Consider the following 11,161-nt stretch of genomic DNA (forward strand, 5'->3'; position numbering starts at 1 on the left):
GCCCTGGGTCCACTTAGCGCCTAGCAGCGGGACCAATGGAACCTTCTAGGTCTTATTTGCAATCACTCCTGGCATCTTATTGTTGGGAGTCCTGGTGGAGAGTGGTGGTTACGACTTGGGCTGGGGTCTTCATGGTGGGCAGTTCGAAACCACCATCAACTCCTCAAGAGAGAGAGTGGGCTTTCTATTCCTGTAAAAACAATCTTAGAAACCCACTGGCATGTGACCTGGGGGTGGGGGTTGCTATGAGTCAGCATTGATTCGATGGCAGCAAGAGCTTAAAAAACAAAATGAGGACATACTTCTGACAGACGCATGTCCTCCTTCTGCTCCCTCCCCCTCCAAACCTGGGGCGCTGGCTCCCAGGGTGCGAGCACAGCCCCATCCTCCCAACCCAGCTGCGCGAGCCCATTGTTGCAGCCTCTCTGCCAGTCCAGCCCGTGGGAGGGCTTCCTCTCTTGCTGGCACTCTACCCCACCAAGCTTGGTGCCCACAGCCTGCGCGAGTGCGTCTCCCCACCCTGGCAGCATCTCCCGTGCTGCCTCCAGCACACATGGACTCCCTCCCTGGTGGATCCAGTATGCTTGGCAGGCTTTTTGCTTTTTATTTTTTATTAGACTTTTTAGAGAGGTTTTAGTGTCAAGCAGTCATGCAGGAAGCGAGGGGAGGGGACGTTCTGTGATACTAACATGCGACATGAGGCATGAACATGCTACCTTTGTTCCAACGGGCTCACGCTGCCTTGTCCTTGCATACGTACTGAGATCTGCAGTTTCCATCAGCGTCTCTGTTGTCTGGTCCCCAGGCTTTTCACAGATGCATATTGTCACATGTCTGCCATCACAGTGTCTGATGAAATGCCAGATGTGGGGTCAGTGTTTGCAAGCAGAAGGTAACCCACGGCTCTAGGGCGCCTGTGGCTGCTGTGCCTTTAACCCCCTGGTGCACAGGCTGCTGGAAGCCAGGGCAATGGCTCCGGTGGGAAGTGGGTGCTTCACCTCTGGAGGCTCAGCTCCCCACTGTGGTCTGGGTGGTGGACAGCCCCCATAAACTTGTGCCTGCTGCCATGGAAGGGACTCCAGAGTCTCCCTCTGTTGTCTGCCCAGGCCACTGACTGCCCCTCCTCCCCTTTCCAGGGCTGGGCTACGACCCCTACAACCCTGAGCTGCCCAAGCCACAGCCTCCGCCGGCACAGCAGCGTGAGAATGGCGCCCTGGGCGGCGGGGATGAGCGCTCCGACATGCTGGAGCTGGAGCTGGTCAACCAGGCCATCGAGGCCGTGCGCTCCGAGGTGGAGCTGGAACAGCGGCGCTACCAGCAGCTCCTGGGCTCTGCCAGAGCGGGCACCACTGCGGAAGCCTCCGCCCTGGCACCCCGCCGACCTGCTGCCCCCGCCGCTGAGCTGGGTGATGAGGATGCCTTCCCACTCTCCTTCGACTACCACCCAGGTGGCCGCAGCCCACTGAGCCCTGATGCTGGCTACCAGCCCACGCCGCTGGCCACCCCTGCTGAGCCGGCTGGCAAGTATGCCCTCGGGAGGAGCCCCCCGGGTCGTGGCGGGGCCCTGGAATATGTGCCCAAGGCTGTGGGCCAGCCCCGCAAGCATGGTCGCCCGGGCCCCAGCAGTAAGTACGTGGTGGACAACTCCAGGCCAACCACAGACCTGGAGTATGACCCGCTGTCCAACTACTCGGCCCGCCTGCTGAGCCGGGCTGGCTCCAGGGAGGAGCGCCCCTCCAAGCGGGCACGGCCCCCCCCTGGCCGAGAGCCCTACGCGCCGGCACCCAAGAAGTACTGCGACCCCTTCGGCAGCTGCGATGCACGCTTCTCAGACTCAGAAGACGACACCACCGCGGCTTCCGGGCCGGGGCCCACCCCTGCCAGCCCCCCTCAGGCTAAGGTGGGCCCCAAGAACCAAGCTCCTGGGAAGCCACCTTGCAGGCCAGCCCTGGAGCCTGAGGAGGGGGGTCTTCGGTTGACCAAGGAGATGGCGGTGCAGTGCGACGTGGGCGACCTCGGGCAGCCCCCCCAGGGAAAGAGCAGGAGGCCCCAGGTCACAGCTAGCACTCCAGCCCCTGCCTCACACGAGCGGGGGGCCACCAAGGAGGCAAAGTCCAAGAAGAAGAGACGCCCAGAGTCACGGCCCACCAGCCACAAGGACAGTGTCCGGAAGAAGGATAAGGACAGGGACAAGGACAGAGACGGGGACAGAGGGAAGTCGGTTGAGAAGAGAGGCCCCCGGGGCCAGGCAGAGCAGCCAGACGGGACCAAGAAGAAACCATCCTCTGCCACCGCAACAGCCCCCACTGCAGCCGGCTCAGGGAAAGTGAGGCCAGAGCGGCCCCCGGAGCCCCGGTCAGCCCGCACCAAGCGGGGGAAACCCGTCCCCTCGGGGAAGCTGGCTGCGCGCAAGGCCCACTCGCTGGACGAGGGTGGCATCCGGGACACCCCCAAGCTGAAGCGGCGTGCCCTGAGCCATGCCGATCTCTTTGGGGATGAGAGTGCGGATGAGGACCCGGAGACCCCACGAGCCTGGCCCCCTGCCCTGCCCAGCCTCAGCTCCAGCTCCAGCTCCAGCTCCGACTCGGATTGCAGTGTAGGTCCTGCGGGGCCGCCCGAGCAGGGCCCACCCAAGCGGCTCAAGGCCTCCTCACCCCCTGCAGCTGCCCTCTCCCCGTCCTCCTCCTCCTCCTCGTCCTCGGAGGAGGACGTGGACTACGCCGCCCTGGAGAAGGAGGTGGGCTTTGACTCAGACCCCATGGAGGAGTGTCTGCGCATCTTCAACGAGTCCACCAGCGTGAAGACCGAGGACAAGGGCCGGCTGGCCAAGCAGGTGAGGGCCTGCTGGGGCAGGCTGGCTGACCACACTGCTATCCCAGGTCCCCCCCCCCTGCCCCACCCAGTGTGCCCTATCTCACTCCTCATTTGGCTTCCACCATGGACACTGGGGTGGGGGCGTGCTGCCTTCAAATGAGGCAGGCTCAGTCTGGGCCCCCCTTGCTCCCCTGGGTTTTGGGGTTTGGAGGGATCCATCTACCCCTTGCTCGGGGGTCCTGCGCTGTGAGGCCGCATGTGCGCTCAGGCTGCCCGCTGTGTGTCCCAGCCGCCCCGGGACGAGAAGGCCGAGGAGCGCAGCCCAGCCAGCCTGACCACGCTGTTCCCCGGGCAGAGGAGGAGGATCTCGCATCTCGCCAAGCAGGGCAGTGAGGTGAGGCAGATGCAGGCCGCCTGGCGCTCTCGGTCCCACTGTACCCAGACCCTGGGTGTGGGGCCTCAGTGTTTTTACTCCTCTCCTGCAGGCAGAGCCACCCAGGAGAGTCCCGGTGGCCACAGTCCGACCCCCGACTGCCCAGGAGGCATGCTACCGGCGTGCCCAGCAGGCCCAGCGGGAGTCAGCCAGCTGGCTGCAGGCAGCCCCCAGGCCTGCCGAGAAGCCCTCCTCTGTGCATCTCTCAGCACCCGGCGAGAAGAGACGGATCGCACACGTGCCCAACCCCCGGCTGGCTGCAGGTGTGTGGGCCAGAGGGCCGTGTAGAGGAGGGCCCTGAAGCAGACTCTTGGAGACTCCCTCCATGTGCTTGTCCAGATGGGGTGGAGCCGACCCCTGTTCACACTCTCCCAGCTGAAGCTGTCCAGGTGGCTGTGTCCTTGTCCCTATCCCTCTGTGCTCCTGCCTTTCCATCCTCCCAGTGTTGCTGTCCCACTATCACGTCCTCCTATCTGCTGCGTCTTTGCCTCCCTCACCCTGAAGGCCATCCTTTTCCCCTCTAGCTCCGGCTCCTGCTGGGGCAGGTGGAGGTACACACAGCCCAGAGTGTCCCAGCTGGGCTCAGTCAGGGCCTCCAGATGGTTTAGAGGTGTGCCTGGCAGGACCTCCCACGGGTGGAGTCCCATCTGGTAAAGGGTCCATACCAGTGACTCAGGTGGCCTTAGGAGCTTGGTCTGTGGTAGACTCTAGCTGCCTGGTGAGGTCCAGGTGGAGGGATGGGGGGTGGGCTGTGCGTGTAGAGAGGGTGGTTGGAGGTTCTTGGAGAGCGCTCTTGACTTACCCTTGGGCAAAGCCACTCCACTCTGTCTTTGGAGGCTTGTGTGTTGCTAGGTTACGGAGACTGGAAATTAAGGCCCGGCACTCAGCTGTCAAAAATCAGTGTGTCTCACGGGGCAGATCGGTACTCAGCAGGAGTGGTTGGACGTGCAGTGCTTGCTCTGCTGTGCTCGGGACTGTCCTGACAGCAGCTTGCAGTGATGGTTTGTTCCAGCCTGTGGCGTGTCCCTACAGCAGCCCTTGGCCTTGTCTGAAGGCTGTGCCTCCCCCGACCTGTGGCCAGGCACTGCGCAGGTTGCTTAGGTGCTATGTTCCTGCAGCTGTACGCATCTCCCTCAGGAGACCAGGAGTCGGCTTCAGCTCTGGCCTCTGCCTTAGATACCTTTCTTGGGTGGCTACCTGCCCACCCGTACCCCAAGCCCCAGGGAAAGCTTCCTGCAGCGTGGTAGTGCTGGACCTCTCTGTGGACACAGGTCCCTGGGGCAGAGGTCCTGCTAGGACTCCAGCCAAGTCCCTGCCCATGTAGAGCCTCAGTCAGATACAGGGATGGGGCTACCAGGTGACCCTTGGTGACATGTGCTCCCCCACCCTTCTGAACCCCAGCCACGTGGTCCATGTTGCGGATCCTTCCTGGCCTCGAGTTGTTGCACCCCTCAAAGCCCAGGGGGCTCACTGGTGACCTCAGGGCCATGTGTGCATGCCCTGAGACTGAGATCCCATGTGGACAGGGGGTGGCCCTTGGTGAGGACAGGGCAGCATGCCGGGCAGGCAGTGTGGGACAAGCCAGGGCCAGGCAGGTTGGGGAGAGGTTGGCGCCTGGTTAGGGATGGAGGTCCAGCTCTCCAAGCAGCATCTCTTCCCTGTACCCGGACTCTGAGCCAGCCACCCCGGCTTCAAACACACAGGTACATCTGGCTGCACATAGCCACCTCACCACACACACACACACACACACACACACTCCCACATATGCATGCCTGCCTCTCACCCCACACACGTGTACATGGGACACATACTTACACCCGCCCATACCCATGCACACACATGCCTGTTTCGCACACACATAACCTTGTACATACAGGCATACCTGTCTCCCACAGCCATACGCACACGTACACTTCCACGCACATGCATACCCCGCATACATAGCTACCACTCTCTCCATACCCCCGCCCACATAGGCCCCCCATTGGGCAGAGTCTGCAGCTTTGTGACCTCATTGGAGGGCGGGGCAGAACACTGGGCCAGCCTGTCACAATGACCGGTCTCCATACCCTCGGGTGCTCTGCCCAGGAGCCAGACGTCGGTGCCTCAGAGTCAGGGCCCTGACCATGCAGCAGCTGGTGGCCTCGGCCCACACTGCCCCCCACAGCACCCCGCCAGTGGCCCTAGCGCCTGACCCAGCATCCCCCCGCTGTTGACGCCCCCCCACCCCCTTCGATGGCCTTGCGTACATGCAGATAGAGCCCGATGTCCCTCCCTAGCCCGAGCTGCAAGCCACGGCACCCGGGCCTGGGCAGCGAGATGCGCGTGCTGCTGGCCCTGAGTGACCACCGCTGCCTGGTGCTCCGCAGCTCGGTCATGGGCCTGCTCGCAGCTCGCCCTCGTGCCCCCTGCCCCTCTCCAGCCCCCACAGGTGCCAAACGGAGCCTGGCGGCCAGCAGCAGCCAGCCCACCCACGGCCCCGAGCCCAGCAGGCAGTCCCTGAAGACACGCACCCTGGCAGGCATGGCCTCCAAGACCACCTCCACAGTCACCCCCAAGAGGGTGGCCCACAGCCCGTCGCTGCAGGTGATGTGGTGGGGCCGGTGGGTGGCCAGACTGAGAGACCATCCTTTCTGCTGCTCACCGCTACCTGCCCGCTCTGCTTCCCTCAGAGTTTAAAGAAGCCCATTATCCCCAAAGAGTTCGGGGCCAAAGTCCCCACGGCCATCCGGCAGCGCTATCTCAACCTGTTCATTGAGGAGTGCCTCAAGTTCTGCCCCTCCAACCAGGAGGCCATCGAGAAGGTATCCCCCACTCCCCCTGAGAGCTCCCGGTGGACATAGTGTGCTTGCAAGCTGAAAGGCTGAGGGCACTGAGTCCTCCCTGAGGGCCTCAGAAGGCCCGCCTAGGGGCAGCTTCCTGTGGATAGGCCTGCATAGTACAACTTGGGGTCCCCAGCCCCTCCAACCTGGTGTTGCCTTGCTTGCAGGGCTTGGGGGGGTGGGGGGATGGACCTGAGCAGGGTGCGCCCTGACCCCCCCCGCAGGCTCTGACTGAGGAGAAGACGGCCTACGACCGTAGCCCCAGCAAGAACATCTACCTGAACGTGGCTGTGAACACACTCAAGAAGCTGCGGGGCCTGGTGCCCAGCGCCTCGCCCGCGCTCAGCAGTGAGTCCCTGCGGGGCCCTGCGCCCACCCGCTCACCCGTCAGAGCTGGCTGGGCTGCCCGCACATTCGGCTCTGGGTTGTGGGGTGGGCATGTGGCACCCCCTGAGCTCTTTCCTGAGGTGCATTAGCACAAGACTGCCCCTCTCTATGAGCACTGATCCCAGCACCCCACTGCACGCCTGCCCCGAATTCACGAGCTCCTCCCATGTAACTGCTGGTTTGGGGGACACCCGTCGGGCAGCATGTGTGTGGGGGTGCTGAGGGCCCAAACTTACTCTGTCCAGAAGCCAGCGGCCGGCGGCTGGTGTCCCACGAGGTGGTGCTGGGTGGCAGGCTGGCTGCCAAGACCAGCTTCTCGCTCAGCCGCCCGAGTAGCCCCCGGGTCGGGGATCTCAAAGGTGAGTTCCTGGGACAGCCCCTCCCCCCAAAAAAGCCCCACACTGGCAGCGTGGCCCTAGGACAGGAGCCCTGACAGCGGCCCCTTGGCGTCCATGTGCAGGGGCCGCGCTGTACAGCCGCCTGAAGGGGTACCTGCTGACGGAGGAGCAGCTCAAAGAGAACGGCTACCCCTTCCCCCACCCCTCGCGGCCCGGCGGGGCCGTGCTCTTCACCGCCGAGGAGAAGAGGCCCAAGGACGGTGAGGGCCACGCCTGCCTGCCCGCCGCCCGCCCTCCTCCTCCTGGTCCTCCGCTCCCCTCTGGGCTCCCCTCTGGGCTCCCCATCTGCCCACACACCACACCACACTCAGCCTGCGCCTCCTCTCACCCCACCCCAGCCTCCTGCAGGATCTGCTCTCGCTGTGGGGCGGAGTACCTCGTGTCCGCCTCGGGCCGCTGCGTCCGCTCCGAGGAGTGCTGCTACCACTGGGGGCGGCTCCGCCGACACCGAGGTGAGGGCCCCCACCCCACACCCCTGTTCTCTGCTCCTTTGTCACAACAGACAACCCTCTCTGTGAGATGGGCGGGGGACAGGCGAGAGGAGGGTACCACGGGGACATTCTCCCGGTCCGCACACCTGCCCCTCTTATGCCCATCCGCCTGTCTCTGCCACAAGGACCTTCACCTGGGACCCAGGGCTGGCCCTGCCACCACCCCTCACCAGTTCCAGGGCAGCGAGCAGAGGGGCCTGCACTGGGGTCAGTGTCCAGTCCCAAGGCCTCTGGCTGCCCCCCAGACCACCCTTTGGACCAGTGCCCGAGTCGCCCACTGTGATGGTCTGGCTGGTCTCCTTTAGACAGCTGTACCAAATGCCACCAGTGGGTGGTGACAGAACAGGTGGGGGGAGCCAGGGCTGTAGTGGGAGCCCCAAGACCGTGCCTCTCCACGGCCCAGAGCCTGGAAGTCCAGGTCAGGCCCCCACCCTCCAGGTTGCTGTGTACAGGAAGGAGGCTTTGGGAAGGGTCAAGACCAGGACCACGCTGCTCCTGAGTGATCTCTCTGCAGCCACCCAAGAGAAACCCCACCTTTCTAAGAGGACACGAGGGCGGGCCTTCTGAGGGGCAGGGAAACCCAGCTAGTTTTTAGTGGTTGCTTTTTAGAGCAAGCCCAGGCAATTGGAGTCTGTCAGTCTGCACACTCCTTGGTGTCCCCGAATACCCCAAGACCCCACTGCTGAGGTGGCACGTGTGTGGTTGGTGCATTTCAAAAGAACAGGGAGCAGGGAGAAAGCGGCCCCTTTCCAAACCAGGCTCCTCCCTCCCTGGGTCATGGGGGACTGGATAGGGTCGGGACTGGACAGACCTGGGGGGTCACGGGGGGGGGGCAGCTGGTCATTCGGTGTGTGTTCCCGGCTTGCCCTCCCACAGTGGCCGGTGGCTGGGAGACTCAATACACGTGTTGCTCAGCTGCCATCGGCTCCATCGGCTGCCAGGTTGCAAAGGTAGGTCTCTCGGGACCCAGCTCCCTGTCCTGCTTGCCCCTCCTGCTCCGCCATTGGGCCCAGGTTGCTCCCTACAACAAGGAAGCCCTAAGTTTCCCCAACTGGGGAGGGACTGGTGACCAACCTGCCTGGTTCCCAGCACCCTGAACAGACTGCTGTTAGCTCCCCAAGGATGGCGAGAAGGAGGTGTGGAGTGTGGAGAATCCAGTAGGAGGCTCCCAGGAAGCGGGGTGGTTGGGGTGTCCCTGGGGAGGTGGTTGGCGGCATGGTGTCTGCCACTTGGGGGGGAAGGGCAGGGGATTTGGCCGAGCAAGGGGGGCAGTTGTATGTGACAGTCTCCCTCAGACACTGGGGCCTCCACTGAGAGTGTATGGAGGGTGGTAACAGGAGGCAGATGTCCCCGCCCTGCTTGCTCATGGCCCTCTGCTTGCATCACCCTGCCCCCCAGCAACACGTGCAGGACGGCCGCAAGGAGAACCTGGAAGGGTTCGTGAGGACCTTTGAGAAAGAGCTTCCGGAAGACACTCACCCGGGAGTCTATGCCCTCGACTGTGAGATGGTGAGTGCCTGCAATCTGCCGTGGGGAGGGCGGGCTGTGCCAGGGCTGCTGCGCCCTGCACCCCCACCTCTGTGGGTTGCAGGATAAAGAACAGGCAGATGAGCAGCGTGACCCTGAACCCAGTCTCAGGGCCTCTCTCCCAGCACCCGCCAGCCCGCCCTCCCTTCACACCACCTGCCCAGTGGGAGAGGGGCCTACATCTGAAGCAGAGCCCAGTACACCGTCTCCCCACGCCCCCCAGCTCCCAGGCAGGACAGGGACTCAGTAGAACCTGTCCAGTCCAAGTGCATGCGTGTGTGTGTGTGTGTGTGTGTGAGAGAAGAGGGCGGGCCACCGGCAGGCAGCCAGGCCCTGACCTACATCTGCCTCTGCGCCTGCAGTCCTACACCACGTACGGCCTGGAGCTGACACGCGTCACTGTGGTGGACACAGACATGCAGGTGGTCTATGACACCTTCGTCAAACCAGACAACGAGATTGTGGACTACAACACCAGGTGTGTTCCGCTCTCGCACTCCACGCTGCCACTGGGAAACTCCTCGCTGCGCCCTCCCACTCTGCAGCCACACAGCCCCGCCCTGCCCCACTTCCCCAGGTTCTCCGGAGTGACCGAGGCCGACCTCGCCGACACCAGCATCACGCTGCGGGACGTGCAGGCCGTTCTGCTCAGCATGCTCAGCGCTGACACCATCCTCATCGGCCACAGCCTGGAGAGCGACCTGCTGGCTCTGAAGGTGCCCGTCGGCGGGGGCGGGGTTGGCCAGAGGGGAGGGGTGGCCTTGCCAGCTGGGTGCTCCTTGTTCTGGGCTGCGAGCTCTGGAGGGGCGGGCTGAGCCGGCCACCCGCCCGCAGGTCATCCACAGCTCGGTGGTGGACACGGCTGTGCTGTTCCCGCACCGCCTGGGCCTGCCATACAAGCGCTCCCTCCGGAACCTCATGGCCGACTACCTCAGACAGATCATCCAGGACAGCGGTGAGCCCCCTCCCTCTCTCCACCGCATGCCCTTGGGCCATTAGTCACCACTTGACCCCTCCCAGGTCACTTGACCCCTCCCATGTCCCCGCAGTGGACGGGCACAGCTCCAGCGAGGACGCCAGCGCCTGCATGCACCTGATGATCTGGAAGATTCGTGAAGACGCTAAGACCAAGCGGTGATCCGTCCGCCCCCGCGCCCTTCGTCCCAGCCCGCGCCTCCTCCAAAACAGTGCAATAAATCTAGAGAGTTCACTCTGTCGTCGCCGCCGCTGCCGCCGCTGCTGCCACCGCCGCCGCCGCCATCACCACCACCACCACCATGCCCGCCGGAGACTGCCCAGCCTCGGCGCCGACTCATCTCCAGACAACAGGCTGCTGCTGACCGGACCACACGGCCGGAAGGACCCTGCTCCCCCTGCCCCCCCAGACCCCCCAGCTAGGACCTGACTCTGACCTTGCCGTGCCCCAATCTGACCCTTTTTATGTGACGTGGGGTGGGGGGGTGGGGGGACGGGCTGATTTGCCCTGCGTTTGTTTGAGATAGGGGTTGTTTTTATTTTGTATTGTTATTTTTAATTTAAACCGATGGCTGACGTGCACAGTCGTCGTCCTCGTGGTTGTTGTTGTTGTTGTTGTTGTCGTCGTTGTTGTTGTTGTTGTTGTTGTTGTGCCCCTGCCCGGAGGAGCAGTCCCTCGCCCTGGCTTTCCCTTGGGTGGGCAGGGGCAGGAGAGTGGTCTGCCCAGACCTTGAAAGCCCTTCGCTGCCAGGACTGATGTCCTTGCCCAGGCCAGGATCCTCTGGGACCCAGGTGGGCACCTCTGCCTCGTCACCAGACCACCTGGGCTTTCGGGACCACTGAGAACCCAAGCTGCCCTGCCCAACACCCCTGCGCTCCTCGGTCTGACACTGTCCTTCAGCGCCTGGAGTGCCCACTCCAGCCCCTCCGGTGCCCAGTTCCCTCCCCTTCCCTGGGCTGGGACAGAATAAATGTTTGTATGGACTTTAGAGTTCTGGTTTTGTGGTGGTCTGGGTGCCTGTGAGAGCAATCGCGGTCCCCAAGACCAGGGCCGACCCCTTGGAATGGGAGCTGCAGAAGGGAGGTCAACCTGTTTATCCCTGCACCGCCTTCCATCTCGTGGTCCCCACTTACCCGGCCTCTCTGTAGGGGTGGGGAGCTCAGAGGACCGGCCTATCAGTGGGTCTGCCCTGCTGGGGGGAGGGGGAGTATTTATAGGGCAGTGCCTAGTTATCTCCCCGAGAAAGGACACCGGTGCAGGGGTTGGGCATGGAGTAGACCCTGCCCACCACCCAGGCGACCTCCACTGCT

General features: G+C 63.5%; 1 protein-coding gene across 1 annotated transcript in view; it reads left to right on the plus strand.

Annotated features, from left to right (window-relative positions):
- The window catches only part of REXO1 (RNA exonuclease 1 homolog), a 28,347-nt gene extending 17,508 nt beyond the window's left edge, over positions 1–10,839 (plus strand). Inside the window, exons 2-16 of the mRNA XM_075544451.1 lie at positions 1,137–2,833; positions 3,104–3,208; positions 3,300–3,510; positions 5,673–5,836; positions 5,923–6,054; positions 6,297–6,420; positions 6,705–6,818; positions 6,920–7,057; positions 7,196–7,309; positions 8,225–8,298; positions 8,747–8,857; positions 9,238–9,353; positions 9,453–9,591; positions 9,710–9,830; positions 9,925–10,839. Coding sequence (XP_075400566.1) covers positions 1,137–2,833; positions 3,104–3,208; positions 3,300–3,510; positions 5,673–5,836; positions 5,923–6,054; positions 6,297–6,420; positions 6,705–6,818; positions 6,920–7,057; positions 7,196–7,309; positions 8,225–8,298; positions 8,747–8,857; positions 9,238–9,353; positions 9,453–9,591; positions 9,710–9,830; positions 9,925–10,013 — 3,449 coding nt within the window. The 3' untranslated portion in view covers positions 10,014–10,839. The remainder of the gene's footprint in view (positions 1–1,136; positions 2,834–3,103; positions 3,209–3,299; positions 3,511–5,672; positions 5,837–5,922; positions 6,055–6,296; positions 6,421–6,704; positions 6,819–6,919; positions 7,058–7,195; positions 7,310–8,224; positions 8,299–8,746; positions 8,858–9,237; positions 9,354–9,452; positions 9,592–9,709; positions 9,831–9,924) is intronic.
- Positions 10,840–11,161: the final 322 nt, after the last annotated feature.

The sequence above is a fragment of the Tenrec ecaudatus genome, chromosome 1 (assembly GCF_050624435.1).
Source record: "Tenrec ecaudatus isolate mTenEca1 chromosome 1, mTenEca1.hap1, whole genome shotgun sequence".
Taxonomy (NCBI): Eukaryota; Metazoa; Chordata; class Mammalia; order Afrosoricida; family Tenrecidae; genus Tenrec; species Tenrec ecaudatus.